This window comes from Wyeomyia smithii, chromosome 2 (genome assembly GCF_029784165.1).
Source record: "Wyeomyia smithii strain HCP4-BCI-WySm-NY-G18 chromosome 2, ASM2978416v1, whole genome shotgun sequence".
Lineage (NCBI taxonomy): Eukaryota > Metazoa > Arthropoda > Insecta > Diptera > Culicidae > Wyeomyia > Wyeomyia smithii.
Window position 1 is genome coordinate 44,195,430 of NC_073695.1, and position 12,571 is coordinate 44,208,000.

The 12,571-nt window shown below is 36.6% G+C and overlaps 1 protein-coding gene across 2 annotated transcripts in view; it reads left to right on the forward strand.

The window, feature by feature from the left end:
• Nucleotides 1-12,571, forward strand: part of LOC129722762 (sodium-coupled monocarboxylate transporter 1) — a 207,792-nt gene that overhangs the window by 15,104 nt on the left and 180,117 nt on the right. Inside the window, exons 2-5 of one of the 2 annotated variants that reach the window (XM_055676476.1) lie at nucleotides 107-628; nucleotides 2,088-2,282; nucleotides 2,344-2,492; nucleotides 11,570-11,731. In XM_055676476.1, coding sequence (XP_055532451.1) covers nucleotides 457-628; nucleotides 2,088-2,282; nucleotides 2,344-2,492; nucleotides 11,570-11,731 — 678 coding nt within the window. In that variant the 5' untranslated portion in view covers nucleotides 107-456. Of the gene's footprint in view, nucleotides 1-106; nucleotides 629-793; nucleotides 935-2,087; nucleotides 2,283-2,343; nucleotides 2,493-11,569; nucleotides 11,732-12,571 lie in introns of those variants that run through there. The other variant, XM_055676477.1, reaches the window with a different exon arrangement.

Below are 12,571 nucleotides of genomic sequence, written 5' to 3' on the forward strand. Positions count from 1 at the left end.
TAATATTAAATTGTCCAAAAAAAAAGCTATCATTTAGCACCTCGGTCGACCTGCCAGCCGTTCATAAAGCGTTGAATTTCATACTTTTTTCCCATCTCTTTTCCAGATAAAGCGGCTCCCAACTGGGGCGATCCGGGCTGCCGGCAGCGTTGCTGAGTGTGAAAAGTGTGTGATATTGATTAACGAAACGTCGATATTTTATATATGCTTTTTATATTGCTGACCCCTGCGGGCAGCCGGAAATGTAAATTGATTCCCCCAAGAGACAATTGAACGCGAGACAGCAGTGATAAGTGAAACGGTATAAACTGGAACTGAGAGGAAAAAAAAGTAAGAAGTGATAGTAATTGAGTTGCGTCAATAACAAACCTAACGAAGCTGTACACCGATTGATACCAAATATACATATAGATCAGTTTAATAGAAAAGGTTAGGTAACTTCAATTTAAGATAAAAATGTGGCCAATTGTCTTACTTATGGGAGCGGTTTCGGTTGGAGCTGCTCAGGAGCAGCACGGTTTCGAAGTATGGCCGGAGTGTGGCAGTGAGGAGAATCTGCATCAAGGAGCATTTACACCGTACGATTATTCGGCTGTCGGATTTATGCTGATCGTTTCGCTTGGAATTGGTGAGTAATATTCATTTACTTTTGAGATAATTTTGTCAAGGAATCAAAGCGGCAACACTGCCCCGCGTGGCGCATAGTTTTGTATCACACTTTCCGGCTAGTTTCTTCTGGATTTGCAGGTGATCGTTTGGCGTAGTTTCGATTGATTTGCTATGGTACACGGTTTGATATTATTCGTGCATCGTTTGTCTGTAACATGTGTGATAATTGAGTTGTTAAAATGCATTGCTCAAGAAATTATGTGGGTGACACATTGCTGCACGCGCTTAGAAGCAAATCTTGCCATACCACTAATGAGGCGTACCGGTGTGTAATTCCCTGCGGATAGTGCTTTGAAACTAGTTATTGCTCTTTGTTTTAGATTTATTCCGCTATTACCGCTTTTAGGCAGTGCGCGATCCGGATACAGCAAGCGTTTGTAGTGCGATTAGTTCAAAGCGCAACGGTGGAAATATTTGCGTAATTTATTTCGATCACGAAATAACGTTATTGTTAAAACACCCAGGAGGCGAGAATCGAATGTAGTGTTGATTAGTAATTATTAAAAGGGTGTCAAATATTTGTCATTTTGGCAGTGTGCAAAAACTTCAAACAGGTGGAACCAATTTTGCGGCGCGTAAATGAGTTTACCCGCTAATTAGAACCCGGTAGCTGCCGAATGGCAGCTGTTATCGTAAAAGATGCATCGGCGTGATTTATGTGCGTCGTTCATTAAAAGCTGTTCCATCCATACGATGTGATGCATTGGAGCAGCTATTACGCTCCGATGGTTCTCGATGTTTCGAAACAACCTGTTAAACTGTAAACATAACGGTTCCGCTTGTAACTTGTTGATTAGGAGGTTTTGATTTTGTATGATACACGAGATACGTAAATATTTTTTCGAAAGCAACTTAACAACAAGATAATTTAAAGAAAAGTTAAAAAGCCATAGCAGAGCATAACTATGAAATGGCACAGAAGAACAGCATTCCATTTTTTTTTCAATTGGAGCTGTCAAATTGTCTTCAATTTTCAATGTTTAAAGAAATTTCAGAAATTTGGCCCTGCATGCATTTTGATTGGTGAAGGGAAAAATACCTTGATGTGTTATTACCATGATAGTAATTACCGTAAATAATGATTTTTAAGTTGACCAGCTCTTCTTTGCCTATTTTGTAATAGATGAATTCCGTAATAATGGTCGTGTTGTTTGGCTTTTATTTGCAGTTGAGTCAGTTTTCTACGTTCTGTTGGCTATTAAACAACAATTCTAGTACGAAAGCATTTATCGAAATTACTGGAGAGTATAAATTGAAACTGTAATTATGTTTATGGAATGCATTTGTGATCCTCTTTTTTTCTTGCTACCATTGGCAAAAAAAGCAAAATGAGTCAATGCAAATGGCAAATGAGTCTCCGATCCAATTGCCAGGTAAAATCGTTTTCAAACTCTAATTACTTTTGCTTTTTTTCGTAGGAGTTTTTTACGGATATTTCGTAAAGCCAAAGAAAACGGAAGAGGGCGATCCCAGCTCGAATGAGTTTTTGCTCGGCTCCGGGATGACAGTGTTCCCAGTTACGCTGAGTTTGACAACGAGTTTCATCACCGCAATCGAGCTGCTGGGAAACCCGTCGGAGATGTTTTACAACGGTACACAATTTGCTCTCATTGGTAAGCTTTTTCATGCGATTTTTATTTGCAAAACTGTTAACTCACTTGTTCCCATTTTCAGTAATTTCTGCCCTGCTGGTGACACCGGTTGCTGTCAAGTTGTTTTACCCCATCTATTATAAAATGAATTTGACCAGCTGCTACGAGTATCTGGGAACACGGTTCAACAATAAGCTGAGAGTTTTCGGAGCAGTTTTGTACATTTTGCAGGTAAATGTGATGCCAATAAATATAGCCATCAGTTTTTGTTAATTTCTATCATAACCCCAGTCTAATGCGCAATTCTCAACCTAAGATCCTTTCATTCTCATCTAATTCGAGCTTCAAAATTCAATCACTCAAGCCCCACATTCATCATTCAATTAACCTAGAAAAGAAAAAGCAATTCTGTTGCCACAGCAGCAGTAGCAAGTAGCCCTACGTAAATCATTTCGTTTCGATTAGACCGAAATCAACCAGAAAACCAATTAACAGGGGGATAACAGAACCCAAATCTGAGTGTAGCTGATGGATCAATTATAACCAAAACTCAATGGCTTCATTTGGTTTATAACTTTGTTTAGCATGAGCCTTTGGCAAGGTTAAAATTTCTAGCCTCTATTATTTTTCTCTAGTTTGAAGCATAACTGACAGTAGATAGAATAAAGTAATTCATGGAAACGTTCTGTTGATGATCATTGCTATGAGAACTGAAACGCTGACAATTGCTGACATAGCTTTTCCATTACCCCTATTAACATGTATTAATTTGTCAAAGCCAACGACATACTAATTAATTACTTTTCTATGAAAATGTTGCCGCCTTATTTTGTGACACGACAATTCACGGACGTTCTTGATTGTCTATATGTTTCATATGAATCTTTTTATTTCTTTGTACATTCAATTTATGAAAATCCAAATTGTTTTATAAAATACTGGCTGAGTACTCGATCTTGCTCAAGATTCAATACAAGCTGTTGTTGTTATGGTGGCTGATTGGTTGAACTCGAAAATTTATGTTCTGTTTCTATAGAATTTATTGTTTCAAACTGGATTTTAAGAAGAACATTTTATCGCTTGGACCATTTCGCCTAAAATAAATCAAGTATAATTATGGAAATATTTCTAGTCACTAGTAATGTGATTGCTCGAAAAAGTGGCTGATGCTTTCTTGCCCCGCTTAGACATGAGCGCTACTCTTGTTTCCGCAGTAAGGAGGATGCTGCCTCCGTAAAGTGATGTTCATGTATAAAAGACACAAATATGTTCTTTGATCAATATAATTAGGCGTAATTGTTTCCAGTGAAATATTTTGGCTTTTTGTGTAAGTAAAATGTTTAAGTTTCACGTATAAACACTCTTTTGCACTTTATTTTTTTTTTCTACAGGTGTTTTTTGTTTTCTGATCCCTTTTCACGTTTTGTTTTCTTTTTCTTTTTCTTTTTTAGCTTTTCCTTTTTTTTCTCATTTTTTTCCCTCTATCCGTCTTTCTCTCTCTTTTTTGTTTACTCTCTTCTACTCGTTTGTTCGAATGATCGATCAAAGCTAATTGGGCGTTATGAAACTCTTCCAGAAATATCGGAAACCCTCAAATTCACAGTGTTTCATTTAGCTGAGCTCGTGCTCTGAATCAATAGCGTCCTCAAATTTGATTTTAGTGTTATACCATATTTGGAAATTTAGCAATTTGGTTTCTATGCATTTTATTGCGTTTCTTCCGGAATGGACGATTTAGTGATTATTTTTGAAAAACTTATTATTTTAGGCTGTGAGATAGACTGCCAGGGTTTTCGAGAAAGTTGTGGCAAATATTTTTTCTAGCAACTTTTTCGAAGGTGTCTTTTTCCTGGATTTTCTTCATATTTTATATCTTTTACGAAATTAATAGCCAAACAGAATACATATTTTTGCTGAAAATTTGATCTAGCTATAGTTCAAAATAAAAAAAAGTAATTCAGTCATTAACGGATTTTTACCCTTGTTTAACTTTAAATTACTTCTTAGCACGCAAATATACGTAATCGACTATTTGATATTCTGGAAGCACTACTATCTTACTTCCAAAAGAATATAAGATAATTTGTCTAATAGAGTCTTTTCGGTTGTTTTAATGAAAAAAATTCTTTTGCATGAAAATTCGTATTTTTCAAATAACTTTGTAATTTCTAAATATAGCGTTTTACAATATCTAGAAAAAGTATGAACTCATAAAAATCGCACAGTTTTGTAGAAAAACTTTAAAATATTGAAAATCATGGAAACGAGTCATAATGAAATATATTATTTTTAGTCACAGTTTCACACATAGATTTGGCTATGACATCATGTTATTCATTATTTCATTTATGAAATTTTGGATTCAATTATATATTTGTCATTAAGGTTTGTGACTTGTATGACATTTTTGATTTACTTTATTTTTTACATTTTAGACTTATTCGCATCATCTGAATTAAATTGCTACTTTTCGCATTGAAAAAATGTTGAAAAATTTCGAAATATATGACGATTAGAGCATTTTTGGCGTTTTCTTTCATTTTTGACATATCCAGTTCCAGCGATATTAGCAAAATAAGCAAAGAAATTATGAGCATATCAGAGTAAACTTGATTTTTCTCCCAAAAATGCTGTAAAGCGTTGTACACAAATTACGAAAAGACTGAAGGCGGAGCGGAGTAAGGGGGTGATACTTATTGCGAAATATAGGGTAGGAAAGGCGTTGGTACTCGGCACATTTACACAAATAATTTTATTGTGATCAAGCAAATTTATGCACCTCTCGTTTGAAAGATTCAATGATGTTGGATTCCTTGACTAATTTTCTTCAAAGAGCAAACTTTAACATTTCCATTGATATGAAATATTTTGACTCATAAATAAACCTACCAAAGAGATTGCTAAAAGCCAGAGGAAATTTGACTACACATCCTAAAAAAATACTGTATTCCGAATTTTGATCATAATACTTCAGGGTTCTAAATGTTTTTCATGTAAAATTCTAAAATGCTACCCACAACTTTGCCGAAGACAAATTACTTTTTTTCAATTTACAATCACCAAATTTTGACATACTGTTGTAAACATCGTTGTGTAAATAAATGAGATTTTTGAAAAAGGGTACTTTTTGAGATATATTTTGTTAAAATTTGAAAAATTTGCCCAGAATAAATTTTATTTTACAGTTTATAGATTTTCTCTATAACGGTAATTTTATTGCTTACATCTTTGCTGAAGACTCCATTCCAATCAAACAAGCCGTTTTTCTCATATAAAATATTTTATTTTATGTGTCACATTTTTGTATAATCCCTTTTTAAACAGCAGTCGTGAATCTACATGAAAAACTGATGTTAAAAAATGACCTCTTTAAAAAAAACAACTGTGGAAAGTTTCAGCGAAATCGGAAATGACTTGCTGGAAAAAACTTTTCTTTTATTTTCCCTGGGATTGTTTGTATTTGACATTGTTGATGTTTCTGATATTTTTCACTTTTTCAACAGTCTGTATTTTTTCGACATTTTTCGTTGATGTTTTGTTGATTTCGATTAATGGAAACTTTGGTATTTGTGCCATATTTTACCTTTTTTCACGTGCAGTCATACCTCGACATAAGGCAACTATATATAAACCTTTCTCATGCCCTTTAAGACAATTTTCGTAGGAAAATATAGCACTGGTCAAAAACTGCGATAAAAAAGTACTGCCCTGAAGCTCGAAATAGCTACCTTAGAAAGATTATAGCTTTTAACTATTCCTGTGAATTTTGGTGCCCCTAGCCTAGTACCACGTTGTGGCAGAATTCCTTACGAATTTATTTACCAATCAGTAGCTTTTGAATCTTTACTGTAAACGGAAATTTTCTGAGTGGTCGAATTCACGAGATAATTAAGAAAAAAATACTCAAAACTACATGCACACTAGCGCTGTATAGCAGCTGAATTCCGAAGCAAACTGTTCATTACTTCTCAGTAATGTTGTAATGTCCTCAATAACAATCACAACTACTCCCCATAACGTTACCATCCGCCATCGCAATAGGTCCACAGCAAAGAGATTTGTAAGTTTGTTCAAAATATTTATAAGAGAAAAATTGTACCATAGACTTTTATGAACACCAATATTGTAGAATGTACCCCGAATCGCCCCAATTAATGTTGACGATAAGCTCTAAAAAGCATCCAGACAAGGAACGAACAAGAATTATGTAAGTCACAGACAACTCAACCACAGACAACTAGATAAACTCTTATCAATTGTTAACAAATTTAAGAATTAAAACAGACACTAATCGCTAATAAACACCAACAGTTTCCCCTGAAGATGTCACTGATCAGTGACGAAACGTCGGACAGTAAAAAACCAGATCGTTCTACTTATTCAAGACTGCTCAGCCGAAATTATAACCAAACATCGTCCTCAATAATGTTATTTTGTTGACTGTATAGTATTTGGTTCTTCCCAAAACGTACCAATCAAATTTTGAGTGTATAAGGAAATGAATATTGTACAATTTGAGTAAAATCAACAAAAATTTAGCGTTTCAAACACATTTTATTTAATTTTGTAAATGACAAAAAGTACAACATAAAAATATTTTTCCAGTTGCTGAAAAATAATGTTACCATGCCCGAAAAATAAAAGCTTCTCAAAAATAGATTTTACCTATTATCGCCAGTCTCATCGCGGCAAAAAGCTCGATTAGTAATTGTTATCAAATGGAAAAATAAATCAAAACTCTAATCAGGGCAGAGCTTTAACTTTAGGAAGCAAAAGTTCGACACCTCATTTTCTGGCGCGTTGGAACGTCAAGTTACATTATCACTTCCTGAAGTGATATAAGCAAAACAAATAACGAAAATTACGTCCCTTGATTAGTCGTTTGCCGGTTTTGCCTGAAAAGGTCAACAGAATAGTATATCTAGTTAGCCGGGAATGAACTCTTTGGGCTTCAAACGAGCTTGCTTCTGGTCAAACTAATTGTATTCTTTTGGCGGAAGGTGAGACGGACGGATGGTCTTATATTAACAGTAGCAGCAGCGGGTTGCGCCAGTATCAGCTGGTTTTCCGAATTTGCTTTCGGCTCAAACAAACCACTTGTCCGGTTGGTCACATATCCCAGCAGCAGCGCGGTATTTTTCAGTGTGTGTCTTCAAAGCGCTTTTATCCCCCCCCCCCTGTCGGGGCAGCACAAAGGTTGTGATTATCATATCCAATTTTGGATAGCAAACTGTCTTTCTCGACGCAGTTCAGTCAGTAGTATCGTATTTTAATGTGCGAATCCGAAGCCGGTAGCACTCCAATAGTTTGTGAGAAGTACGCGGATTGATGCCATCGTGATGGATCGGAATATTGTTTAGTTTGAATGGATTGACTTTTCACATCCATGTAAAGGTTCTCAATTATAGACATATGATTCGTACTCAAGCACAGCACAAAACGTGCGAATTGCCTCTTACTCTAAGTAGTGCAGTATTGCTCATACAGTACTTCCAGCGTTTATTTATTTCAGAATGTCTTGATTTGAGCAAGTAATAGTTTATTACAAAAGTTCACATCTGTGGACAACGTAATTCTAATTCCCTAACAAAAAACCTAAATTAATCCTCCTAGCGGTCAGACCCAGCCTTTCTCATTCAATTTTTTATTTGTAAAAATAGATTTACATGAACGCTTCAATCCAATAAATGAATATTCACTCTTTAGATTCTAAAATATTAATGTTGTAATCTTTACATATAAATATGCAGTCAAGTCTGTCTGTCTGTCTGTCTGTGTGATCCATATAGGCTCGGAAACTACCGAACCGATCGACGTGAAAATTTGTATGTAGGGGTTTTTGGTGCCGGTAAAGGTTCCTATGATAGTTTGAGACCCCTCCCTCTTCTGGAAGGGAGGGGTTCCATACAAATGAAACATAAATTTCTGCACAACTCAAGAACAAACCAAGCAAATGAAACCGAATTTGGCATGTAAATGTTTTAGGGGTAACTAATATGTCCATAATAGTTGGATAAAACACAAATTTGTGCACATCTCGAGAACTAATCAACCAAATGGAACAAAACTTGGCAGGTAAATGTTTTTAGTGATAACAAACATGTATATAATGGTTTGAAACCCGACTCCCTCTTCTAAAAGGGAGGGATCCCATGAAAATGAAACACAAATTTCGCACAGCTCAAGAACCAATCAAGAAAATACAACCAGATTTGGTATGTGAATGTTTTTAGAGGTAACAAATATGTCCATAATGGTTTGACGACCCTCCCTCTTCTGGAAGTACATGTTTCTTCACAAATTCTGCACATCTCGCGAACTAATCAACTAAATGGAACCATATGGCAAGTGAATATTTTTAGTGGTAACAAATATGTTCCATAATCGACCTCAGACAACATTTTGGATTGTAAGATGGCAACTTCCGGTTTTTGGAAAACAGCCGAAAATGGCCGATTTCCACCCAATATAATAATATCCGGATCTAGAATAATACACAGGAGCTAAAATCGACCACTGATAGCATTTTAAATTCTAAGATGGCGACTTCCGGTTTCTGAAAACAGCAGAAAATGACCAAATACCACCCAATATGAGTTTTTCTTTAACCAGTATGCCGTTCAAAATCCAGAAATTGTCTCCAAATGCCATTATGAAATCCAAAATGGCGACTTCCGGTGTCGGAAAAACAGCGGCAAATGACCAAATACCACCCAATATGGGTATTTCCGGAACCGTAATGATGCACTGGAGCCACAAATCGACTTCAGACAACATTTTGAATTGTAAGATGGCAACTTCCGGTTTCTGGAAAACAGCCTGAAATGGACGATTCCCATTAAATATTAGTATTTCTGGAACCAGAAAGATGCACAGAAGCTAAAAATTGATCACAGACACAATCTTGAATTTTAAGATGGTGACTTCCGGTGTCTGGCAAACAGCCGGAAATGACCAAATACCATTCAATATGAATGTTTTCGGAACCAGAATTACGCCCAGATGACAGAAATTGATTTCACAGGCAATTTTAAAGTCCAAAATGACGACTTTCGGGTTCTGAAAAACAGTCCAAAGTGACCAAATATCACCCAATATGAGTTTTTCTTTAAACAGCATCCTGAATACCATTTTGAAATCCAAGATGGCGACCACCGGTTTTGTGAAAAACAGCCTAAAATAAACAAATACTATCCAATATGAGTATCTCTGGAACCATAATGATGCAAGGAGCTAACAATTGACCTCAGGCACCATTTTGAATTGCTAAATAGCAACTTATAGGCAACAGTCGGAAATGACAGAATAATACTCAATATGGATATTTCCGTAAACGTGATGATGCATAGAAACCAAACATTGACCCTGGACACTATTTTGAATTTGAAGACGACCACTTTTAGTTTCTGGAAAACAACCAAAAATACCTCCCAATATGGGTATTTTCGGTGTCAGATTGATGCCAGAAAGTCTGCTGATAATGACAGAACACCACCCAATATGAATATATTCATAATAAAGGCGATGTACAGAAGCCAAAAGACGAGGATGTTGTCATTTCGATATAACCAATTATTTCAAACGATTTGTTATTTGACTTTGATCATATCCTATGGCCGATTCGTCGTGCATTTGCAGACTACAAACAAACCGCAAGAAATCAATGAACTTGGAACGTTCAAATAGTACGATACCACATTTAAATTATGTTGAGGCCACAGATATCGATCAAAGCAGGTATAGTTTTAAATTGTCTTTGAATTTCTCTTCTTTCCATAACTTTTGAGCCACATATCAAATTGTTATGAAGTTTGTTATTTGTAAGTTTGAGAGATGACTCGTTCGTATGACACTAGTTATGTTCAAATAAGTCATGTAATCTTTGAGATAATAGACTTTCGTTGTTTTATTAACAATTTTATACATAACGGTTGCTTAAGTTCGATTATAATCAAATGAAAACGGAACGTGTAGGGCAGCTAAACTTTGAAACCACGTGTTCAATCATAATTCATCAGTTAACCCTTAACTAGCCCGCTCATCTGATAATAATAATCAAATCGGTTGTGTAGTTTCTGAGATAATGAAATTTCGTGATTTTCACAAGTCGGTACATTACAAATGAAGTTACAGTTCGATTACAGTAAAATTCAATAGGGTCTTCTGAGGCAGCTAGACCATTCATTTGACACTAATTTTGTGGAAATCGGGTTGGCCATCTCTGAGAAAAGTGAGTGAGTCCAAGTAGTCTTCGGAATATGTTCCTTTGCATAGCTGGATTTCACATTTTTAAACATAACAGGCAAAGTAATAGTCCGACTGCAAAACAAATCAATAGAATTTTATGGGGCAATTAGGCCTTCCATTTGACACTGATTTTATGAAAATCGGTACAGCCATCTCTGAGAAACATGAGTGAGATTAAACAGTCTTCAGAACACGTTTCTTTTCATAACTTTTGAACCACAAGTTTAATCTTCATGAAATTCAAAACTTAAGGGTTTTCTAAGTAGCCCGTTCTTTTGAGATCAATTTTGTTCAAATCGGTTGTGTAGTTTCGGAGATATTGATGTTTCATGATTTTCACATTTTTGAACATAACCTCTAAACTAAAAATCCAATTACAATGAAATTCAATAGGGTCTTATGGGGCAACAAGACCTTTCATTTGCAATTAATTTCATGAAGATCGGTCCAGCCATCTCTGAGAAAAGTGAGTGAGAATAAAAATCTGCACATACACACACACACATACACATACAGAAAATGCTCAGCTCGTCGAGCTGAGTCGAGTGATATATGCCATTCGGCCCTTTGGAGCACTTTTATACTTTCGGTTTTGCAAGTGATTGCTATACCTTTCTAGGAGAAAGGCAATAAAAAAATTAGAAAATAAACATCACAACCCAAAATGTTCATCGATCGAGTGATTACTTCTCTAAAATAATTATTTTGTGTCCAAAGAGTGCAATTGTTACTGAAATTACTATCGAAAGCATGCGGTTAAGATTGTTGCTAATTTAGAGGGTACGAAGCGCCTCCAACGATACCGAAGAAGAAAAGCAGCACAGTATTATTCCTTAACTCGCAGTACCTACCTAATTTTCCAATATTTATTCTAGTGAATGCTTTCAAGTTTCACCCCTACCAAATTACATTTGATAGAGCACACCTTGCTAACTAGTGAAATCATCCACCATCAACAATAGTTCATAACGCAAGACCGAGTTCCGTTATACATCGTCAGGCTTTCCACCATTCCCCAACTCATTCTTGTCATGTCTTTTTTTCCCACCGGGTACTTGCAGATGTCATTCTACACGTCCGTGGCCGTCCTGGCGCCCGCCATCGCCCTGTCTAAGGCAACAGGTCTAGATACGCACGTAGCCGTCGTACTGATCTACTTCGTTTGCGTGTTCTACTCGTCACAGGGTGGCATGAAAGCCGTCGTTATCGCCGATACATTCCAGGTGAGTGGCAAAGTGATGATGATTTTTAGCTCCTCATCTACTGCATAGAACTCTGTCTGAGGACAGGAAACTCCTGCTGCGTGAAGTCTACGAGAGAATACAATGCAGTGGAAACAAAGATATGCTGACGTGAAAACTCTAATGGTGTATTATGTTTTAGTCTACGCTTTGAGCTTAGGCGACTTTTATTTTTTCTCTGTGAAATTAACTTAATGCAAACCTGTAATCAATTTCAGGTCTTAATCTTTAATGTACTAACGGTTGTCTACTTATTCAACCTGAATGTTACGTTTACCAGTCTGTGTGTCCATTGCTGTACTAAGCCCCATTCAATTTAGCCCATTCTCGTGCATACTGCGAGCATTTTTTAGCTTGAAAAGGAAAACTAAAAGACAAGAGAGGCTGAGCATGGAATCAACAAGCTTGGCTCGTTCCAGACAGAACAGACAGGCAGGCAGGCAGTAAATCAACAACCATCGCCGTATTATCAGCAGAACAATCAGGGACTCCTCTGCTCGTCTCCTCATTGTTCTACCTTGAATTTGTTCCGAGTGGCTTACGTTCCGGAAAGTAGAATGTCAGCGAAGTGATCAACCATTGTCGTTATCCAGAGATTGTCTTTTTTCCGTCTTTCACCAGGCAACCGACGGTCGTCGCGTCGGTAGGGTACGAACGCAAGAAAAACGCTCGCTGCTGCCGATCAGGTCGAGTGGACGGCTTTGGTTGAGGACGATTGCAGGGTCTTTGGAAAATGGGGTTGCTAATGGTACCGGTCTGGAGTGGTCACTCGTGTTTTCTCTGCCAATTTGGCATGGGCGGTCTGGGTTGGACTATTATAAG